General features: G+C 32.4%; 2 protein-coding genes across 2 annotated transcripts; one reads left to right on the top strand and one right to left on the bottom strand.

The window, feature by feature from the left end:
- The first annotated feature begins 13,332 nt into the window (after nucleotides 1-13,332).
- Nucleotides 13,333-16,023, top strand: LOC131630606 (endo-1,4-beta-xylanase 5-like). Its single transcript, XM_058901382.1, has 6 exons — nucleotides 13,333-13,431; nucleotides 13,513-13,565; nucleotides 13,728-13,950; nucleotides 14,044-14,210; nucleotides 14,302-15,192; nucleotides 15,273-16,023. Exons 1-6 carry the CDS (start codon nucleotides 13,365-13,367, stop codon nucleotides 15,618-15,620), a joined length of 1,749 nt encoding a protein of 582 aa, XP_058757365.1. The 5' UTR covers nucleotides 13,333-13,364; the 3' UTR covers nucleotides 15,621-16,023.
- A 3,877-nt stretch (nucleotides 16,024-19,900) lies between these two features.
- On the bottom strand, nucleotides 19,901-23,211 carry LOC131630605 (endo-1,4-beta-xylanase 5-like). Its single transcript, XM_058901381.1, has 7 exons — nucleotides 23,074-23,211; nucleotides 22,947-22,993; nucleotides 22,633-22,855; nucleotides 22,369-22,535; nucleotides 21,407-21,505; nucleotides 20,440-21,231; nucleotides 19,901-20,322 (listed from the first exon to the last, which is right to left on the bottom strand). Exons 1-7 carry the CDS (start codon nucleotides 23,204-23,206, stop codon nucleotides 19,975-19,977), a joined length of 1,809 nt encoding a protein of 602 aa, XP_058757364.1. The 5' UTR covers nucleotides 23,207-23,211; the 3' UTR covers nucleotides 19,901-19,974.
- Between the last annotated feature and the right edge of the window lie 202 nt (nucleotides 23,212-23,413).

Raw genomic sequence — 23,413 nt, 5'->3', positions numbered from 1 at the left:
TGGCATCTCTCCATCTCTGAGGACGATAATTCCCGGATCAATATTTCCAAATCTTTTTTCGTTGCTTGCCCTATACTGCATTCAACAAAATGGCGCCGTTGCCGGGGATGGTTGTTTGAATTGCATCGCAATAGTTTCCGTGGTCTTGATCTTTGTATATATCGTATATATTGTATAGTTTCACTTGTATATTTTCACTTGTATATATTTACTTGTTTACATTCACCACTTTTCTCTTTTTGTATGATAATAGTTGTTTGTGTTCCATACTTGTGCATATGTGTTGGTTTGTGCACAAAATTGTATACTTGCGTTTTCTTTTATATTTGTATAATTGTTGTATATATTTGTACCCGTAACGTTTGTTGAGTGCTTTGGTTAGGACACTTTCTTTAGGCTTTTGCGGTGAGACGTCACCATGGCATGACGGGAGGAAGCTACTTTCCAAACACCAAAACAATAAAGGCGTCGAGCTAATGACGTAAAACAAGCGTTTGTTGGGAGGCACCCCAACGGTTGTAAATATTGTTTATATTTCTATTTATGAGGTATTTAGGTGAAGTGGTGAGTGATTGGAACAACAGATCCTGCTCTGATTTTTCTGGTTTCTGCTATGTCCGCTAAGCGGAGCAGAGCTCGCTAAGCGAGCATAGCAGAATTTTGTTTTCCTGCTTTGCACCAGTGGGGCTTCCATTCCACTTGGTTCACTCTTTTTCCCACTTTCACCAAGGCTAATTAGTAGTATATAATAATTTTATTTTTCTAATTCTTTTATTGGTTGTTTGTACTCGAATTTTGTCGGTGATTCGAAGATTTTTTAGGTGATTTTCCAAAGCTTGAGTGTTTCAACTTGCGGATGTATGGTAGGATATTGTTTTAAAGTCGTATCATTCAAGGTACTCATTTATCGCTTTCTATAGCATGACATGTTTAGGAAACTTTTCATTTGTACAATTACCATACCATTCATTCTTTTGCATTACTTGCTTGTTGATTGAATCACTTTAGTTCCCAAACCATAAATGTGAGGAAGCTTTCCATTGTTCATATATGCTGGAGGCCACAATCTTTGTTTTAACTGGATTTTATTATGCTTAATCTTTTGTTTATGTTGATTTTATGAAAGCATGGAAAAGATCAAGGCATTTTGTTTCATTTTGAGCACAACCACCATAACCAAATAGTCAATTCACCTTGTGAGTGTGTGATCATTTGTTAACCCTTTTGAGCCTTTTTGTCAATATCCATGTTGTTTTTGCTAAATGCTTATCTTTGAGTGTTTAGTTCTCATTTTTGCATGGATGATTGATTCTTTGTTTTCTTGAACCCTCAACCATGATTTTTGGTATGAATTTTTACCTTGCCTTATAAAGTAGGGAGTATTCATATGATTGTCTGGTTGAATTTAAGTTGGGGAGAGAAATGGTTGCTACTTGTGTGGTTGTTGCTATGTGGTTGAAAAGAAAGAATAAGAAAAGAAATGAAAAGAAAAGAAAAAGAAAGAAAAAAAAGTGAAAAAGTTTTGAAAAACAAAAAAGAAAAGAGAAGCGACTAATTGTGCTAATAAGTATTGTGATTGGTTTGAGAAACTTGGAATAAGAAAGAAGTTTAATCGAGGTTGTGTTGTTTGAATCTTTGGTAGATTGATCACTCCCTTAGGTTTAGGCAAGTTTTTGTTTCGATTAGCCTTATGAATTATCCCTTGTTTGTTAACCAAGCCACATTACAACCTTGAAAAGTCCTTGTGATTCTTGCTTTTGTATCTTCAATGTGATTTTTGGATGAATGCATAATTTAATCTTTTGTTTGCAAGATTGTTGGATGAGTGTTAAAAGTCCTTCACCTTTGTGTGTTCTTCATCCATTGATGAATTTTCGCTAGGTGTGATTCATGATGTGAGCATGTATTGTGTTAGAATGTGTTGTATGCTTTTTGTGCTTAGGATTCGTTTCGTTTACATGTTGTCGTTGTAGTATAGTGGTAAGTATTTACTTTGTTTATACGTTTTTGTATTGAGCCATACATTTGTTTTTGGTTTTCAAAACTTGTTGATTCACAATTCTTTGGTTTATTACTTTCAATTCTTTGGTTTATTACTTTCAATTCTTTGATTTATTTGACATTGTTTGAGGACAAACAAAGTTTCAAGTTGGGGAGAGTTTGATAAGTGCCAAAATGTACTTATTTTGTGTATGTAAATAGTGGCACTTATCGATACTTTTGTTAATACCGTTTGAATAATTTCCCGTTTTGTGTATAAATACGTATACTTTGTGAATAGTTGTATTTTCATATACTTTTATACCATTTGATAGTTTTTTCTTTGTTTTTATAGGTATTCATGCTTATTGGAGCCTTGAGGAATAAAGTGTCAAATGCACGGCTTCGATTTCGCAATTTTGGTGAAAGCCCGCTTAGCCACCATCAAGCGGACTTCCAAAGACTCAAAATAAGGATGATCAAAATCATCAATTTGGTTTCCATTCATTCATTATTGGATAGAGCATTGAATAAGCTTTCCAACGCTTCGAACCGGGCGCAATTCGGAGTTACGGTTCTCGAGTTATGGCGAAAACAAAATCTGGTTTTTAGCAGACTCCGCTAAGCGGACTATGTTCCGCTAAGCGGACCTGCGGATTTTCAGACTTGTTAAAAGGGGCAAAAATCACATTTTTAGGTCATGGGTTGGGTATTTTTGAGTCCCAACACCATCAACTTCATTCTTAGAGTAGAATTGGCTTAGAAAACAACTTCGGAGGTTGCATACGGATGATTGGGGGTGGATTGAGCGTCGAACGGAGCTGACAAACCGGGAGATTTTCAGTTCATTTCTCTTCTTCTTTGTGTATTTCTCTTTGGTTGGGTTTGTTTGTATATTTACTTGAATCTTATGTATATTTATCGATTATAATGTTATATTTAACTTGCTTTACGAATCTGTGTTGATATTATTCTGGATTTTTGCTCTATGCTGGGGATTTGGGGTGCTTTAGAGATAAACTTCTTGAATCCTTATCTAGGATGATAATCTGTTGGTTCTGAACACTAGAGATAGATTTAGAGCTAGCATTCACTGTGGGTATCTGTTCTTAATGCTTTCGTGTTTGAGCGGCGCGCGAGAGATCGCCGACGCGAGAACACGCATGTTCTCGTGACTTCGCATTAGAGATAACCTTAGTTGTGAGATGATCTCGTTTGTGCTCCAGAGATGGACGCTTATGTGAGAGATACGTGATAACATAGATGAGTATCGTAGGTTGAGTATAACGGGTTGGCAAATGTATGTTTGTGAAGAGTGAATATATTTACATTCCTGATAAGTTATTTCTCTTCTAAGAATGTGTTTATTCTTTTACTGTCTATATCTTTGACTACTTTTTGCTCATTCAAACCCAAGCTCGAAACCGTAGAAACTGTTGAATGGCATCTCTCCATCTCTGAGGACGATAATTCCCGGATCAATATTTCCAAATCTTTTTTCGTTGCTTGCCCTATACTGCATTCAACAAGCAGCCTGGTAGTGAGTGATAAATGAGTTAACTGCATATTGGCTGAGATGTTGGATTGAGTATGAAATGTCAGGTCCCGTGTTAGTGAGGTACAAAAGTCTCCCAATCAGCTTTCTATAGGATGAAGGGTCATATAATGAAACCCCATCAGTAGAAGAGAGTTTCACATTGGGATCACAAGGAGTTAAGGCAAGTTTAGCTCCAAGAAAACTTGTGTCCTCAAGCAATTCCAAAACATACTTCCTTTGGTTGAGGAAAATACCCTTGCTAGATCTAGCAATTTCCAATCCTAGAAAGAATCTGAGGTGACCAAGGTCCTTAATACAAATTTTTTGTGTGTAGGAAGGCCTTGACATGATGAATTTCAGCAAGGGAATCACCTGTTAAAACAATATCATCAACGTATACTAACAATGCAGTAAATCCAGTACCAGAAGCCTTAGTATATAGTGAGTGATCAGCCTCAGATTGAACATATCCCAAAGAAAGTAATAAGGAAGAGAGCTTAGCATGCCACTACCTGCTAGCCTGCTTTAAACCATAGAGGAATTTTGTTAGTTTACACACTTTGTTAGAATCAGAGGAGCCATAGCCAGGAGGGAGAAACTTATAAACCTCTTCATGGAGATCTCCATGAAGAAAGACATTGTTGACATCAAGCTGTTCAAGGTGCCAATGCTTGACAGCTGCAAGAGAGAGAAGAACTCTTACTATGGTGATTTTGGCAACAGGGGAGAATGTGTCAAAATAATCAACACCCTCTAACTGTGCGTATCCTTTAGCAACCAACCTGGCCTTATATCTTTCTATGGTTCCATTGGCATGATACTTAACTTTGTAAACCCATTTGCAACCAACTGGGACCTTACCTGCAGGGAGATCTACAATTTTCCAAGTTTGGTTTTCTTCAAAAGCAGTCATCTCAGTATCCATAGCCTTTTTCCAACAATGATGTTTTGATGCTTGGGTATATGTTTTTTATTCAGGAATAGATGATATAGTGCAACAAAATTGCTTGTAATTTAGAGAACAATTATGATAAGATAAGGAAGTGGAGATAGGATAAGGTACTGAAGTAGAAAGATTGATGAAGGAGTGAGGAAGAAGACTACAATGGTAGTCTTTAGGATATGAAGGGAGAGTTTTGGATCTGATAGATTTTCTAGCAGGAGGGAGAGATGTAGCTGCTGGAGCAGAAGAAGAATCTGCATCCAAGCTGGCAGAAGGAAAAGTATTAGAAGTATTAGGGTCAAAGTCTACTATAGTAGGACTGGAAGGTGAAAATTAAGGGCTATTAGAGGTAGGCAAGTCATCATTGCCTAATCAAGGCTCTGATACCATAACATAATATGAAAGTAAAAATTTTCATTATTGATTATTGAGAGAATTATATATATATATATATATATATATATATATATATATATATATATATATATATATATATATATATATATATATATATATATATATTTTATATATATATATATATAGATATCATATGAGTATGACATATTTATATGAGAATGTGAGAATGAATCTGAACCATTGAATTTTAAAATAAATGGTGGAGATTATGGGTGAATCTTTTTTTTCTCTCTCCTACATTTTGAAATAAACAGATTCATTCTCACATTCTCATATAAATATGTCATTCTCATATGATATGCCATATATATATATATATATATGTATATATATATATATATATATATATATATATATATATAGGGGACGACTCAGGTGAGAACACTTGGTTATTATGAGAAATGAGAACAATGAATCACGACCATTAAATTTTGATTTTGTTAATTTTAATGGACTGGATTGGTTTCTCTTTCTAGAATCCTTAATATTTATTTTAAATCAACATAGAAAGAGAAACCAATCCAGTCCATTAAAATCAACAAAATCAAAATTTAATGGCCGTGATTCATTGTTCTCATTTCTCATAATAATCAAGTGTTCTCACTTGAGTCGTCCCCTATATATATATATATATAGGGGACGACTCAAGTGAGAACACTTGATTATTATGAGAAATGAGAACAATGAATCACGGCCATTAAATTTTGATTTTGTTGATTTTAATGGACTGAATTGGTTTCTCTTTCTATGTTGATTTAAAATAAATACTAAAGATCATAGAAAGAGAAACCAATCCAGTCCATTAAAATCAACAAAATCAAAATTTAATGGTCGTGATTCATTGTTCTCATTTCTCATAATAACCAAGTGTTCTCACTTGAGTCGTCCCCATATATATATATATATATATATATATATATATATATATATATATATATATATATATATATATATATATATATATATATATATATATATATATATACGGGACGACTCAAGTGAGAACACTTGATTATTATGAGAAATGAGAACAATGAATCACGGCCATTAAATTTTGATTTTGTTGATTTTAATGGACTGGATTGGTTTCTCTTTCTATGTTGATTTAAAATAAATATTAAGGATTCTAGAAAGAGAAACCAATCCAGTCCATTAAAATCAACAAAATCAAAATTTAATGGTCGTGATTCATTGTTCTCATTTCTCATAATAACCAAGTGTTCTCACCTGAGTCGTCCCCTATATATATATATATATATATATATATATATATATATATATATATAGGAGAGTTATATTGACTCCAAGAGTAAGTTATAATAACTTACTCCACATCTTGACCATTAATTCTTTTTAATCTAATGGTTAAAAATAATAGGTCATTAAATGTGGAAAGAGAAAACTATTCCTTATTATTTTTAACCATTAGATTGAAAAGAATTAATGGTCAAGATGTAGAGTAAGTTATTACAACTGACTCTTGGAGTCAATATAACCCTCCTTATATATATATATATATATATATATATATATATATATATATATATATATATATATATATATATATATATATATATATAATTCTCTCAATAATCAATAATAAATTTTTTTACTTTCATATTATATATATATATATATATATATATATATATATATATATATATATATATATATATATATATATATATATATATATATATATATATTTATTTATTAAGCTATACAAGTAACTAACTAGCACTAAATAATATACAATAGTCACTAAATTAGTTAAGCTATGTATGATATCTTGATAATATTACCGTAAACATAGTCTCGATTTTTACTTTTGTATTTTGTGATTTAAATAACATTTAATGCTTTTGTGAAAACTATGAAAAAGAAGAAAAAAATGAATGAATAATAAATACAATTGTGAGAGAAAAAAATAGATAAGAAACAGCCTAAGTCATCAGCGCAATTGCTATGATGAATTTGATACTCAAGATAATATTACCATGTAGACACTTAATAAAAATTGAGAGTCATTGCATGATCCATGACCAAAATCACACTTATTTCAATTTCAAAAACTATATAAGCGGAAGAGTTTATTGGACACATTCATATTTTTTAGGATTAAATATGTTTTTTATTCTTCTAAATGTAGCGGTTTTCAACTTTAGTCCTTCTAAATATTTTCTTTAAAGAATGGTCTTCCTAAAAAATTTAATTTTAATTTTTGGTCCCTCATGGCAAAATCGTAGCTAAAATCGTCGCCAATTCCGTCGCTAAATAAAAAACCGTCGCTAAAACCGTCACTAAAATCATCACTAAATTGTAGAAACCGCCACTAAATTGTAGGAGGGACCAAAAGTTAAAATTAAAATTTTTAGAAGGACCATTTTTTGAAGAAAATATTTCGAGGGACTAATGTTGAAAACCGCTATATTTAGAGGGACAAAAGACTTATTTAACCCTAATTTTTTTTGAGTTTAATGATAATATACTCTGAGCGTAAAAAAATTACACATACATTCAATTAAAATATTTTAAAATGATAAATGATAAAAATATTTTAAAATTTACAATGTGATTTGATGCTTTACATAATCGATTCATTCTATAAAAAATTTACACTGTCTATCATTCTTTTTTCTTTGTCATTTATAAAACTCTTGGATATCATGACAACACAATAAAAAAACTATAAATAATAAATATATTAAAATTTTATTCTAAATTACATATCATGTTCACAATTGAATTGATTCCAAAAAACTCAGAAAATGTTCGAAGCGTTTTATGTAAATGTTACTTCCTAGTCTTCTAAATATTTTCTAGAATAGAGGGTTGTAAACAAATTTAATAATTGTGATATCTCAAATTTGTCTAAATATTTTGTTATCTTATGTTTTTTAGTTTGTACATTTGGTAATAGAGATTGAATAGAAAAATATGAGGGTGAGGTTTTAAGTTCAAATCCCACCTCCTTAATATTTTGGCTCTTTTCTCCTTTTTTTCCTTTTTTCCTATTTGTCACATTATTTTATCATTAGTATTTTTTTAGATTTTATTTTTTATTATTGACACTGTTTTTTTTATTATTATAGTTTTAGAATCAGAGTATTAGATTTTATATTTTAATTTTAGTTATTAGGATAAGTTTTAATTTTAAATTTATTATTATTAATACTGTCACAATTAATATTAAATTTTATTTAGTTATTAGGATTAGATTTTTAGACATTTATTATTATTATTATTATTATTATTATTATTATTATAATTATTAATAGTAGCAATATTTTGGTTATTATTATATTTTTATTACTATTATTAACTTTTTATTATTAGTATTTTATTTAAGCATCATTATTATTTTATTTTTAGGTTTATATCATATTTTTATTTTTACCATTATTATTTGTTTTACACTATTTTATTTAGTTTTTTCATTTACTGGATTTAATTTTTATATTAGAGCAGAATTATGTTATTATTAGGTTTCAGATTTATACTATTATTTTTATTTAGATTTAGATTTATATTATTATTTTTTATTATTAATTAATTTATCTAAAAAAAATGAAAAAAGGATCAAAAAGTTAAATATTAACTTATTTTTTAGCATTTAAATTTTATGTTCGTTTTTTATTTTATGTATATTTTTTTAAAATTAAAATATTTGGTTTAAGCACAAATAGCCTATAAATTCAAAAAAAGAAAAAAAATCATTTCAAATCTCTCCAAATTAGACCAAATCACAAGATGTAATCTTTTTCTTCATCATCAAATCAATCACAATAAACAAGTCAAACAATCTTTCCTTTATTTCACAAGCTTGGACATGAAGACATGAATCAAATCTCAATCTACAAATCATGCCAAAAATAAACGAGTCGCATTTAATTTCTAACCCTAAAATTCATATATAAATAGACCTATGTTTCTACACAACATATCATCCAACCCTAAAATCTCCATCAATTTGAGCAAAAAACCGTGCACCGAAGAGAAAAAGGAAGAGCACAAAGAAGATAAAGAAAAAAAAGGGAGAAAGCAGCTTATTGAGGTCACGTCACTCCAGGTTGGTAACTTCATCTTCTTTGATGTAAATTCGAGTATTGTAATTCAAATTTTGATTTGTTTGCATATTCAGATTTTTATTTGAACTTTGATTATGATATTTGTTGTTATGGTTCATGACCACCTTGCTTGTTATTTTTTACTACTAAAAACTACATAGCTTTGAGTTCTCTATCGCACATGGGGATACATAGGAGCGAGATTCAACGTCTCGTCAAAACTAATAAAATAGTTCCCGTTAAGTACAACGGAACAGATGTGTGAGTGCTAATATCTTCCACGTGCATAATTGACTCCCAAACCTAAATTTGGTTGCGATGACTATATTGTTATTCTTTTAGAGTTATATCAGTGTTTCCTCTTTCAAAAATAAACTTCGGTGGTGACTCTATTGTATTTCGAGTGCTCAAGTATTTTTCGCGTCGCGACGTGTGAAATTATTCAAAAGTAAGTTGTATTGTATGAACTTTAATGAGTATCTCAGATTATTTTCGAGCCACGACCGTGTGAATTTATTCAAAAGTAAGTTGTATGGTATGAACTTTAGTGAGTATTATGTGAAGGGAACATTATATTTTTTGTCCTACGGAATTGCATCAATTCTGTTTTTCTTTTTAGGAATTCCTGTTGGGCTAATCCAAGAAGGAGGGTTATGGGGAATTCTATACTGGAAAATTTAAGGAATAGATTTTTTTTTGAAAAGGTAGGAAAAAGTCTCTACAGGCCAGTTTGTTAAATTTCATTTTGAACAATATTCCAATTCATCTGTTCTCATTTTATAAGTGCCAAAGTAAATTATTCTACTACGAGCGTTTTTATGGGGAGGGGACAAATTCAAGAGGAGGATAAATTAGATTACTTGGAAAAAATATGTTTTCCTAAGGAAGAGACGATTTGGGTTAAGGATTTTCTGAAATTTAACTTGGCTCTCCTTAGTAAATGTGGCAGGATGATAATTATGAAGGAAAACACAAGTTGGTATGTTTATTTGGTGCACATGTATGGAAATTTATCAGGTAAAATGATGAATCTTGTTGACCTTTCGAATGGAAAGTAAGACTTCGTATGATGGAAGGATGTTAAGTCTATTGGAGTGTCCATCGATTGGGAGCAAAATTGGTTTAGTAGTAGCACATTTTGTAAGACTGGTAATTGCAATTCCACTTAGTTTTGGAACCATAAGTGGATAAGACCAGAGACTTTGAAGAGCCTGTATCTAAGCTTGTTTAGTGCTCATCCTTGGCCACATAGAAAAGTGTTTGAGATGGGTTGTAATCGTGATGGGGTGTGGAGGTGAGACTTAAGCTTATATACTCCAATAATCTCGAAGAGATAGAGAATTGTGAAGAGCTCATATCGATTCTATAAGAGGTTACTCTTATGGAGGATGTTGAAGGTCAATTCATATGGTGGAAGAACAAAAAGGGATTTTCGACTTGCTCTAGCTACTCTATCATGTCCGATTGGTGTAACTTGGAACCTCAGTTGGGATATGCAATTTAATTAGAGCTTGTTCTTATTTGGAAGCCCAAGATTCCAAGTAAAATACAAATGTTTGGTTGACGATTTCTTCTAGACCATTCAAATCCATATCCTCCCCCAACAACACTTATAGAAAAAAGATGGTGGAATATTGATTTAAGTCGTTAAGGCATATAGAGAGAAGATATGTAGATTTTGTGGTAAGGAAAGTAGATCAGAAGGAGAGAAGTCAATTAACTAGAGGTAAAAGAAAACCTAAAAAACTATAAGAGAAGAAATTAAGAAAGATCTCGAGATTAACAAGTCTGAAAGAAATATAGTCTCAAATAGAACATTATGGTGAAAGTTGATCCATGTAGTCTACCCTATTTAGTGGGATAAGAGTGGGTTGTTGTTTTTGTGGTAATTAGATCTCCAATTTAATTCATATTACAAACAATATATATGCATATGCAGAAAACACAGGGTTAATATTAAAAATCAAATTAAAATTTCCTTGTCACGTGTATGCCATCTATTTGTCCATCTCATATGGATATTCGTGCTTGTTTTAAATCAAAACCATAATTATATTTGGATTGTAATGTTAAACTTCTGACAAATCTCCGATGCAATGGATCAAAAGGAACAATTCTTAATTGGTGTCCGATAATTCAACACTTATAAAATGTTGTCTTATGTTATTCCCTTGATATAGGCAACACTATTAATAGTGTGCCCAAAGAAAAAAAGAGTATTTCCTTAAACAATAAGCAACGTTCGCGTAAAAGGTACTTAAAAATTGTTTCCTATTTTCTTAAGCAATGTTTTTTACATATAAGACAACAATTGTTAATTCTTGCAAGAGGGGCAATAAATATTGTAGCGTACATGTTGTAAGTCTATGATGAAGTGGATGACGTAGGAAAAATTTGTAAGCCAAACATTTCACCGTTAAGTCAGTTGGTAAATCTAAAAAAGAGTAGAATAAAACATGAAAAATATATGTGTATCTTGGGTCTTCCGCATGTAGAATTATTATATCCAATGATCAAGCTTGTTGGTCATTCTTTGAAGTAATAAAATGGAGTAAAGATCCTCTCTATTTTTTCTCTCCATTTCTCCTCTCCATTACTATAGTTTTAAAGATATTTATAGTATATTATAAATAAGTGGACCCATCAAATGTCACATTATTGCATTTATATTTATAAAACTTTAATAATTGACGAAATGGAGAAGGGAAAAATGGAAAAGATCTTGATTCAATAAAATGGTCTTCCTTAGTTGGACATCGCTTTGCCAATACTCTTTCAAAACGAAGGGATACTAAAAGATTTGCGTATATTTAAAATAACAAACATAATGTTATCTTGATCTGAGTGTGTGGTTATCCATGTTATAGTATAATAGTAGTGGCTTCATCACTACTGAATGCATCCCACGATTCTTACATTTTATTTAATCCAACCAAACTGTACTGATAATAGGTTCAATATGGAACTAGCATGCGTTAATTTGGCTAAACATAACCTATATTACACCATTATATATATATATATGGTGTAAACTCCATTAACATACATCATTCATATATTGACAAAACTCTCTAAACAAAGGTTATTGATAAACAGTTGTCATATGCAATACTGTCTAACATGGATGATATTGGTATAATGGCGCCATTAATTTGCTTTTTATCTACAAATTCAATTTACGTGACACAACTGTGTCGTTTATTTACGACAATGCATTCTGCTTCAGATGCCACTTCGTCATATATACATTTTTCTGCACAATTATTTGTTGCTACATTGATCGATTTATGATAGTATTTCATTAAAATTAATTTTGATATTAATAATACAAACTCTCAAAACTATACTAGTACGGAGTAAGAGTATGAAATTATTCACGGGACAACATTGGAAACCAATTCATAACTGACAATCAAATTAAATATTTCCTGTGACATGTATCATCCTTCATTGAATTTGAAGCCAAAATCAGCTTCTCCCATTCTATTTTTCTCCACGAGTAGTTTAAAAGAAAATATATATAATGTCCTCACAAGTCCCAAGGGATTAGTCATGCTAACTTTTTTTTTTCATTTTAATTACTAATATTTCCAAGAAAAATATTTACATGAAAACGAATATAAATTTATATTTTTAAGAAAACAATAAGGTGAGAGAAAATTTAAAATTTATTTAAAATTTAATTTATATTTTAATTTGAGTTATGGAATGATTTTAGTTTAATTTATATTTTAATTTATATTTTTATTTTGATAATCAATTTGAAGAAGAAATGCAAGAATGAGTATGTGTCACTATTTTAGTGGTAAATTTTAAATTAATTTTAAATTTAACTTCCTTTTTAATAGGGATCATGGGGGGTTATGGTGATAATAGATGGTTGAGATCTATTCTTGCCTTTCTTATTTTTCTATTTTCTTACTAAGCATTTTCCTTTTTCCATTAGTAAAACTAAAAAAAATCCAAAAGCAAACCTCTGAAATACACAGAGCAAATAGGGGACCTCAAGAAATAGTAATATTTTTTCCATTCTAACTACAAACATACAATTCCGCCATTCTGTGCACCAATTACCCTCTGATCCAATTTGCACTCCAAAATTCATGTTAAATTTTTAAATTCATTTTTATTTACACATTAATTAATAATTACAGTATCTCACATAAGAGTAAAAAGTGTCATTTTAGATTTTCAAATTCATTTTCATTTACATATTTTAATTTCTCTCATCAAAATACATTTCAACTTTATAAAAAAAAACAAAAGTCTGTCTATATTTATATTTTTAATTATCATTCAATTTTACCCACAAACTTTTCTTAAAAATACATTTTTCCTTTCTATAGATTCGTGAGCATTGCTCGGGGCATATAAATAAATAGCTCATTATAATCCCTTTAGGTGCATTGTGTAAGACAAAATGAAAGTTGCAGCAAGATTATGCAATTTGTTGTTCACCACCATCTCTTTCCTTTTACTCTTCTCAGGTTTCTATATCTATCTCTCTTTAATTCAATACTACAATGAATGTTTTTCATCATTTCTAATATATCTTCACAACAATGCAGGTCTTGCCGTTGATGTTGATTCTAAGGATTATGATTATTTTGCTACTACTAAGGCAATCACACATATTTAACTATGATTATTAGTTTCATAAACTTCAAATAATTCAAACAATTTCAAAACCAACTAATTAATAAATGAACTCTTACTAGTTTAAATCAGCAATTATTTTACATAAAAAACTTAACCAAGTTGCTAATGCTATGAAATAAAACAGTGTATAACAGAACCTCATAAAGCACAATATGGAGGGGGCATTATAGTAAATCCAGAATTTGATCACAACATACAGAGTTGGACAGTGTTTGGAAATGCAACAATAGAGAAAGGTTTATCAAATAAAGGAAATAGTTTCATTGTTGCTAGCAACAGAACACAAACATTGGATAGTTTTTCACAAAAGGTTCAACTCAAAAAAGAATTGATATACATGTTTTCAGGTAACTAATTTATGTTTCACTAACATTCATCAAATCAATCAATGTTATTACCATATTTTGAATGTTTTGATTTTCGTGAATCTCGAAATTCAGGTTGGTTTCAGCTGAGTGAAGGAAGAGACCTAGTTTCTGTTGTGTTTAAAATAAATGGAAGTGAATTGGTATATGGTGGCCATGTGACAGCAAACAATGGATGCTGGTCTCTTCTAAAAGGCGGTATAGTCGCAAACTTCTCAAGCTCCGCCGAGATTCTTTTCGAGGTAAATACATCAAAAGAAAATACTAATATACTAATATTTGTCTAAATAAATGAAAATATGATAAATGAAATCAACTAACAATGCATTGTAGAGCAATAATCCGAATGTGGAAATATGGGCCGATAGCATCTCATTGCAACCATTTACTAAAGAAGAATGGAGATCACACCAAGACAACAACATCGAAAGGGTACGTAAGAGTAGGGTTAGATTTCATGTAAGTAATGAAAATGAAACAGCATTGGAAGGAGCAAAAGTTGTTGTAAAACAAACAAAAGCAAATTTTCCATTTGGATGTGGGATGAACTATCACATTCTCACAAACCGCGACTACCAGGAATGGTTTGCGTCAAGGTTCAAATACACAACTTTTACCAATCAAATGAAATGGTATAGTACGGAGATAATTCGAGGCCAAGAAAACTATACCATACCAGATGCAATGATGGAATTCACTAAAGAAAATGGAATTTCTGTGAGAGGTCATAATATATTTTGGGAAGATGAAAAATATCAACCTGGATGGGTGAAGTCGTTAACGCCAGACGAGTTAAGAGAAGCCGCGGCAAAAAGAATAAAATCTGTTGTTACAAGATATAAAGGAGAGTTGATTGCATGGGATGTGATGAATGAGAATGTTCATTTTCATTTTTACGAGGATAAACTCGGTGAGAATGCATCTGAAGTATACTACTTAAGAGCTTTCGAGCTTGATCCAACAACAACATTGTTTATGAATGAGTATAACACAATCGAGTATAGCGGTGACAAGGTTGCTAGTCCAGCAAATTATTTCAAAAAACTTGAAGAGATTCTGCAATCTCCAGAGGCTTCGAAAATGCCATTTGCAATTGGATTGCAATGCCATTTTGCAAGTGGCAGACCGAATCTCGCTTACATGAGATCAGGTCTAGATTTTCTTGGTCAAACTGGATTTCCTATATGGCTCACAGAAACCAGTGTGGATCCTCAACCAGAACAGGTATGAATATGAACTGAAAACAAAATAAACCAAAAAATGAATATCGATTTCATTTGTGACGATTCTTGTTTGTTGTTTAGGCAGAATATTTTGAAGAGATATTAAGAGAAGGTTACTCTCATCCAGCAGTTGAAGGGATAATAATGTTTGCTGGTCCAGCACAAGCTGGTTTCAACTCTACACTTCTTGCTGATGCAAATTTTCAAACAACTCCAACTGGAAAAGTTGTGGACAAGTTGATCAGTGAGTGGGGAATTGGACCTTATACAACAATAACAGATGGTAGAGGAATTGTAGATATTTCCTTGCATCATGGAGATTATGATGTAACTGTCACTCATCCATTAACACAACAGTCTGAAAAATTAAATATAAGTGTTAGGAAAGAATTTTCACATAAAAACATCCATGTGAAAATGCATGCCTAAATGCAATAATATTAGTATTGGTCTGCCTTCTAGCTTCTCATGTGAGACAAAGATCATTTATGTAATAAGTGGTTTGCAGTTGCAACATCCTTGTCCTTTTTTCGGTCGGTAGACGAACTTATAATAACCACTGTAAATTCATACACACAATTCAGAATATCGGTGCTTGAACCTTGGTGATGACGTCCAACCTAATAATATTGGCTTATAGAAGCTATGATTTGTGGACCAATGTCCTTGTCCTGTATTTGATCATAGGTTTTTTTTTTCATTTCACTCAACTAAGCATTCGTTTGGACGTACGATGGAAGTGATATTTTTTCATCCCAATCCTCTCACATTGTGATATTTAAAAAATGTCCTACATTTCTTTGGTGTAATTTTAACTTTAAAATCAATTCAAAACTTTAAATGGAGAATTTAATTCTATTTTTCCATTATTTAAACATATCACCAATAAACGATAAAAATGTGTTTAGGGGAGTCCTCTTATTAAAAGATGCGTTGGAAGATATCTTCCTCCTGAGATTAGGGAAATGTTTGGGTTGATGGACGGAGCGGAATGAAATGAAATAATATTATGTCACATTGTTTGAATTGGTAAAAAGAGGATGGAATGGAGCCTGAGCATAATGGAATGCTTTCTATCATATTCCTATATTTTTTGTTCCATCCAATTTGAGGTGTATGGGATGGAATGAGACATTTTAAATAAAATAGTCAAACAATGGAGTGATATTTATATCTTCTTCCGCTCCGTTCCATTCCGTTCCGTTATGTTCCATTCCACTCCGCTCCTTTGTGTTCAATCAATCCAAATATAGCCTAGTATTCTTTAAATGGGAGTTAGACTTTGATTCAACTTGTTGGATATGTGAATCCATACACAAGAGGAGGTTGAATTGTGGAAGTTTAAAAATATTTTATTTAAAATAAATTCATTTGTTAAATCAGAATTTGAAAACATTTTTAAACAAATGATTGAATAAGCAGCGAAAAACAATAAAATAAAGAGATAACGAATAGAGAAATATACTAGAGATTTATACAAGTTCAAACCAAATTGACTTACTCTTGTCCCCGAGAATTATTCTTGAAAGTATCTAATAAACTTGAGAGCTTGTAGAAGGATAGGCCCACAAACCTCCTTATACAAGGAAATGATCTTTTAAGGCTAACATCCAACCAAACAATGGACAAAGTTTATAGTGGTTATCCTCCAAACTAAACATACGTTTTCTACTAGCTGATCTTGAACCAATATGGAGTTTTTAGTTGACAATCCTCCAAACCAAATCAGAGTTTTGAACTGAACTGAGAGGAGATTTTATATTGGCTAATTTAAAATTGACTAAGCTTTTACTAGGATGAACTCAGAAACCAAGTGAAATTTTAACCGAGCTTATCTCAAACAGATGTGAGTTTATAGAGGCTAATCACAAATTGATAGAGCTTTTGACTAGGCCGAGATCAAGAACTGTTGTGGAGATTTTAATTGTTGATCTTTACAAACCAAAAGAGAGATATTTCTTCAAGGCGAAACTCGCAAATCAAATAGAGACTTCCTAAGACAATCCAAAAATCAAACATGAGATTTTAACTGGCTTAAGTTGCAACCAAATTAATAACTTCCTAGAGAAGAAATATTTACTCAAGAGATAACACACTCTTGGTAAATTCGAAAATAAGCCCTCGTCCAGAACAAAGATCCTCAATTAAACTCACCATGTACTAAGGCTAAATATACGAGAGAAAAACACGAGATTTGATCAAAATGATGAGATAAATGAAAGTGAGATAAAACAAATATTTTTTGGATGTGAAAAAATGATAGAGAGTTCCTAATTTATAGGCCAGGGTGTGATAAAAATATGAAAATAATCCATGGAACAAATCAAAGGCATAATCGATTAGATTAGTCAATTATTGATCTGCAATATTTGATTGCACAAGTCACAAATGGAAGGTTTTGATATATAGTTGTTACCAATATTCCAATTGATTTTAGACACAACCAAGCAACACTTGATCAATTAGGTTAATGGTCTACTCATTTATTTAGTTGAAAAAGATATTCCAATTAATCAGACATCCCCCTAATCAATTGATAAAGCTTTAAAAACATGTTATGTTTTGTGTTGCTACTGTTTGTAGTTTTAAAATTATGTGTTGTGTTGTTGATGTTATTTGTGGTTTTAAAACTATGTGTATTTCTGTTGTTTTTATGACGCATAAATTGATTGATGTTTATGAGTTTAATCTCTCAACAAATACAAAAGGTAGTTGTTTTTCCGTCCATGACAAGAATGAGGAGTCTCCTCAACTAGATGCATTAAAAAGATTGACATGCTTAGTCATGGTTCTTAAAGATCTCGTCTGTTTATAATTAAAGCATGATCAAAATCAAGATGACAATAGGGGCGCCATAACAATCTCAAGCCTAGTTTCACTAAGTGGACTTTGAGAGCAACTGTTCTGGACCGATCACAAGCCCAAAGCGGCAGACCCAATTACGAAGGCCTGGTCAAGAGCTCAACAAAGTATAACAAATGATCAGGTGGAACCTTATCAGAAAGTCGAGCACTTGAACCTAGTCGCCCAAGAATCGCTTGTTGTTAGATCTGAATAGGCGACTCCCCGCATCACATGTCAGGTTAGACTCATCACATAGCAGATTAAAACCTGCTTGCCATATATAAACTCTACCACGCATTGTTTGTAGCTATTATCTCACTGTCACTCTCAAAGTACATCTCTCTGACTTCTCTGACTTAGGCATTATAGTACTAACCTTGACGAATTTCCAACACCTTCTTTTTCTGGTTCACCATGAAACAAGGAGCAAAGTTCATTGTGCAATAATATATCAATCATGTAGACACTCACACGGTATTTGAATTGACACAAAACTAATTACAGTTTAACACATACTACAAATTTATCTTTCATGAAGATTGCGTGATTGCAATTATAGTTCACTATTATTGAGCTTTATACAAATGCAAGTAAAACTAATTGGTTAAACTCTAGGAATATAATGCACTTGTAAATATTCTTCCAGAAAAATGAACTTTCAGATTCCTGGAAAGTAATTTTACACAGCTCTATTTAGCTGTGTAATTTGTCATGCCTTTGAGAGAAATAAGCAATAAAAAAAGTAATATAATCAATGTTGGAAACCCAGTTAATATCATGTGATTACTCACATGATCCATATTAGCATGTGATGAAAACACTAGAAGTATCAGAAGTATGGGATTTGGTGAAGGATCACATGACAAGCTCCTTCCATTCCATGTTCTACTACACAACACAACAAAGATGTGGCAGGTCCAATAATCCATTATCCATGTACCTTCCTTCCCTTTCCTCTTCCTTAAATCTGAATCATTCACACAACTAACCATTGCTTTGTTCTCCATTGTCCATTGAAGTCTTCAAACATCAACAAACTATTGACAAGAATTTCTACATTTTCAGATACACACACAAGATAGATCCCCTTGCATTTAAACTCCAATTTCCAAGCACAATAATTCTCTTGTTTTTTTCTAGTCTCAGTTAACCCTGTCATGATTACCACACAGCGTGTTTTTTCGGTTCTCTTTGTCTTAATGCTCTTAAGTTTCACGACATTAAGAGCATTAATTTTGATCAAAAGTGAGACTAGAAATAATCTTATCGATAGGTTTCCGCCGCGGAAGCTGCTAGTTCATGTCTCCTCCTTCACTGCAAGTTTAGATAAGTTGGAAATATCTTATGAAACCGCACAGAGATCTCTGAATACAAGTTTAAGGCAGTCTCCTGATAGCAAATCAAATCCAATCAAGAACAAGTGAATCAAATCCAAACCAGAACAAGTGACTTTGACATCATTTATGTCCAGAGATGTCAGTTTCAAGGAGGAAATTGTTCTACAACTTTGTAGTTTAGTCCGGCTAACGATTGATTAGATAGGAAAGCTAGATTTGCAATCAAGATTGCATTAGCTGCTAGGACTTTTATTGAATTTCATTTTTGTATTGGATTACAAAATGAGTTCTCAGATGATGTAATGAGTTCTCAGATGATGTAATGAATTTTATTTTTGTATTGGATTACAAAATGAGTTCTCAGATGATGTAATGGCCCAATGGGAGCATATTATACTAGAAAATTAATTATGCAGCACTGTAATGTACTTGTATTTTAGTATTAGATTCGATCTCTTGCCGGAGGCAGATTTCAGACAAAAAGAGTTCAATTCTAGTTAGGATGAAAAGTGTAATATAACCAAAAAATAATCAAGCCTGATGCTCAAACCATATTATTATAATCTTTCTAAATTGAGCAGGTAACAATGGTTGGTTGCTTTTTAGGCATGCATTTTCACATGGACAGTTTCCAGGGAAAATCCTTTTCTTACACTTATATTCATTGTTTTGGAGTATTTGGTTAGAGGATGTGTAACAGTAACATCATAATCTCCATGATGTAGTGAAATATCTATAATTCCTTTATTATCTGCTATGGCTGTTTGAGGACCAGTTCCCCACTCACGAATCAGCTTGTCCACAACGTCTCCAGCAGCAGTATTTTTAAAATTTGCATCTGCAAGTAATGTACTGTTGAAACCAGCTTGTTTTGGTCCTACAAACATTACAATCCCTTGAACAGCAGGATGAGAGAAACCCTCTCTTAGTATCTGTTCAAAGTACACTGCCTGCCCAATAAACAAAAAAAATGAGAGAGAAACATTCAGTTTATGTTTTTCCTGTGATAAACTATGCATTGTTTGTTGACTTGTGTAGTAAGTAGAAGTTATAACTAACAAATATACCTGATTTGGCTGAGGGTCGACACTGGTTTCTGTGAGCCATATGGGAAGTCCAGTTGCAGCAAGAAGATCTAGGCCTGACCTCATATAAGCAAGGTTTGGCACACCAGTTGAAAAATGGCATTGCAACCCAATGGCCAGTGGTATTCCAGCAGTTCCTGGAAATAGCTGAATCTCCTTAAGTTTTCTGATATAGTTTGCTGGGCTGGCATCCTTATCCCCGCTGAACTCAATGGTGTTATACTCATTCATGAACATCTTGGTGTTTGGATCAAGATGGTAAGCTGCTGAATAATATTCTGCAGAGATATTTTCGCCGAGTTTGTCCTCAAAAAAGTGGAAGTGGACATTCTCATTCATGACATCCCATGCAATAAGTTTTCCTTTATACCTTGAGACAACAGAATTCAATCTTTTCTCAGCTGCTACTCGTAATTCGTCGGGAGACAGGGTCAAATCCCAGTGAGGTTGACGATTTGGACTGTCCCACAAAATGTTATGACCTCTCACAGATATTCCATTTTCTTTGGCAAATTGTAACATGGCATCTGGGATACTATAGTCTTCCTCACCTTGAATTTTCTCTGTACTATACCATTTCATCTCATTGGTGAAAGTTGTGTATTTGAATCTTGAAACAAACCATTTCTGGTAGTCACTGTTTGAGAGGATATAATGGTTCATCGCACATCCATATGGAAAATCCGCCCTTGTTTGTTTGATAACAACGGTTGCTCCTTCCAACACTGTTTCGTTCGGATGAGTTACCCGGAATCTCACTTTGCTCTTACGTACCTGCAGGTTATAAATCGCAAAACATGTTAATGTTTTATTTCTTTCTGCTATACTTCTGCTACTGATTTTCACTGCTATCAAGTTCATTCCTCTTGATGATAAAGTAAGAGCCAGCTTTCTTGTAAACTCCATGTCTAGAAAGCCACAGAGGCGTTGAAAACTATGATTAGCTTACCCTCTCAACGCTGACGTCTTGGTGTGATCTCCATTGCTTTTTGGTGAATGGTTGTAAGGACACACTATCAGCCCATAATTCCACAGTTGGATTCTCAGTCTGCATTGCGAGTAAATTTCAGATAACAAAATTTCACAAATATGGAAACACATTTGGATTCTCAATCTATACTGTTAGTGAATGGTTGTTTGTAAGGATACACTATCAGCCCATAACTCCACAGTTTAATCCACTTTCATCATTTTATTCATTCTCTGATTATGGAATGTACTCAAACTCCAAGCATGTATAATTCTAATATTTAACTTCTTTGTTCTCACTTCTCAATTTGCATGTAAGGAAAAAATGGTAAACTTTGACAATTATCATTTTGTATTACAAAGGTTTTATGTATTAGGTTTAATTCAACCCTACAAAATCTTGTAAGGTGAGGATGCCTCCTACTTGTAAATTCATGTTTAGAAAGCATCTCATCTAGCGTGGGACTATTAACACACACCCATGGAATGGACATCTAGAGCGTGAACCGAGTTACCGAGTTACCTGGTAGTGGGTGATCCAATGGATAATGGATAACCTCAGATATCATCATAGTTTGACTTGAGTCTAACTCAACTTTTTCAAAAATGGATTGTAAGGTGTGTCTCTCTTTATAAACTCCTTTTAGGTATAATCTATTTTCAATGTGAGACTTGTGTATTTTTAGATACATCCTATCACGCCCAACACTATTGGGCTCGTTGCTTTGATAGTTTAATTTGGTGAGTGACCCGAATGAAAAGGCTCTGATGTCATATTAGGTTTTCAAATTGGGTTTAATTCAACATTACAAACTTCTAAAGTGAAGATGTCTCCCATTAATCAACTCATCTCATCTAATGTAGTACTCTTCTTAACAAACACATACTTGGGGAAGCTTGAAGAAACATAAGCAAAATAAGATAAGACGAAAACAAATTCACCTCAAAAAGAATCTCAGCAGGGCTTGAAAAGTTTGCAACAATGCCCCCTTTTAGCAGAGACCAGCATCCATGCTTGGCTATCACATGACCACCATGTACCAATTCACTTCCATTTGTTTTAAAAACAACCGAAACAATCTCACTTCCTTCACTCAGCTGAAACCAAGCTGAAATGCCCAAAATGTTTTACAACACTAAATGAATGAATCACCAACACAATAACATTCATCAAACAACCATTAACAAAAACCAAACAGAAGTTACCAGAAAAAATGTATATTAGTCCTTTCTTCAGTTGAACCTTCTGTGAGAAACCATCCAATGCCTGTGTTCTGTTGCGAGCAACAATGAATCTATTACCATCATTCGATGTCCGACCCTCGATTGTTCCATTTCCTACCACAGTCCAACCCTTTATATTATAATCAAACCCTGGATTTACTATAATGCCTCCTCCATATTGTGCCCTATGAGGTTCTTTCACACACTGCATTATTTCAAGACATTGGCAACACAAGTAAGTTAATATTAATACTTCTGCTGATTGAAAACTATTATAAGGTCTAGAATGACATTACCTTAGTAGTAGCAGAATAATCATAAGGTTTAGAATGGAGTTGAAACCCTGCATGTGTTGAAAACATACATACATTATAAGAGAAAAAGGAACACTAAAGAGTAGTGAAAATTAGGAGAGAAAGGAACCTGAAGAAAGGAGTAGAAGGCAGGATGCGGAGAGCAAGAAAATGCATAACTCTGCTGCAACAACAACCTTCATCTTGTGACTAATCAAACAACAATGCACCGTCCAATTTATAGCAAATTTTTTTTTCAACATGTGAAATGTTGAGATGCTAAACTTCATTAACTGTCTTCTTTTCTTTTGCCTAAAAAAATATCTACTTTTTTTATTTGATTGTAAATGTAGTTAATAATAGTGTATGTTTCAACTTTCAAGATAGAGTTATTAATTGCTGATTACCGCAAAAGGGTTAGTTGCTCTCTTTTTCCTTACTAGGAGTAATTACTAGTACTTATTACTTTT

Source organism: Vicia villosa, unplaced genomic scaffold, assembly GCF_029867415.1.
Source record: "Vicia villosa cultivar HV-30 ecotype Madison, WI unplaced genomic scaffold, Vvil1.0 ctg.000711F_1_1_1, whole genome shotgun sequence".
NCBI classification, from domain to species: Eukaryota; Viridiplantae; Streptophyta; class Magnoliopsida; order Fabales; family Fabaceae; genus Vicia; species Vicia villosa.
This window is presented reverse-complemented; position numbering and strand designations above follow the sequence as displayed.

Bases quoted from the DNA above. Each gene is read 5' to 3' on its own strand.
- LOC131630605 (XM_058901381.1), bottom strand. From the start codon at position 23,206: ATGTTGAAAAAAAAATTTGCTATAAATTGGACGGTGCATTGTTGTTTG. The intron at 22,994-23,073 runs GTTCCTTTCTCT...CAACACATGCAG, and splicing joins CCTTCTACTCCTTTCTTCAG to GGTTTCAACTCCATTCTAAA. The intron at 20,323-20,439 runs GTATATTTGTTA...TTTATTGGGCAG, and splicing joins TCGACCCTCAGCCAAATCAG to GCAGTGTACTTTGAACAGAT.
- LOC131630606 (XM_058901382.1), top strand. From the start codon at position 13,365: ATGAAAGTTGCAGCAAGATTATGCAATTTGTTGTTCACCACCATCTCT. The intron at 13,432-13,512 runs GTTTCTATATCT...ACAACAATGCAG, and splicing joins TTTCCTTTTACTCTTCTCAG to GTCTTGCCGTTGATGTTGAT. The intron at 15,193-15,272 runs GTATGAATATGA...TTTGTTGTTTAG, and splicing joins TGGATCCTCAACCAGAACAG to GCAGAATATTTTGAAGAGAT.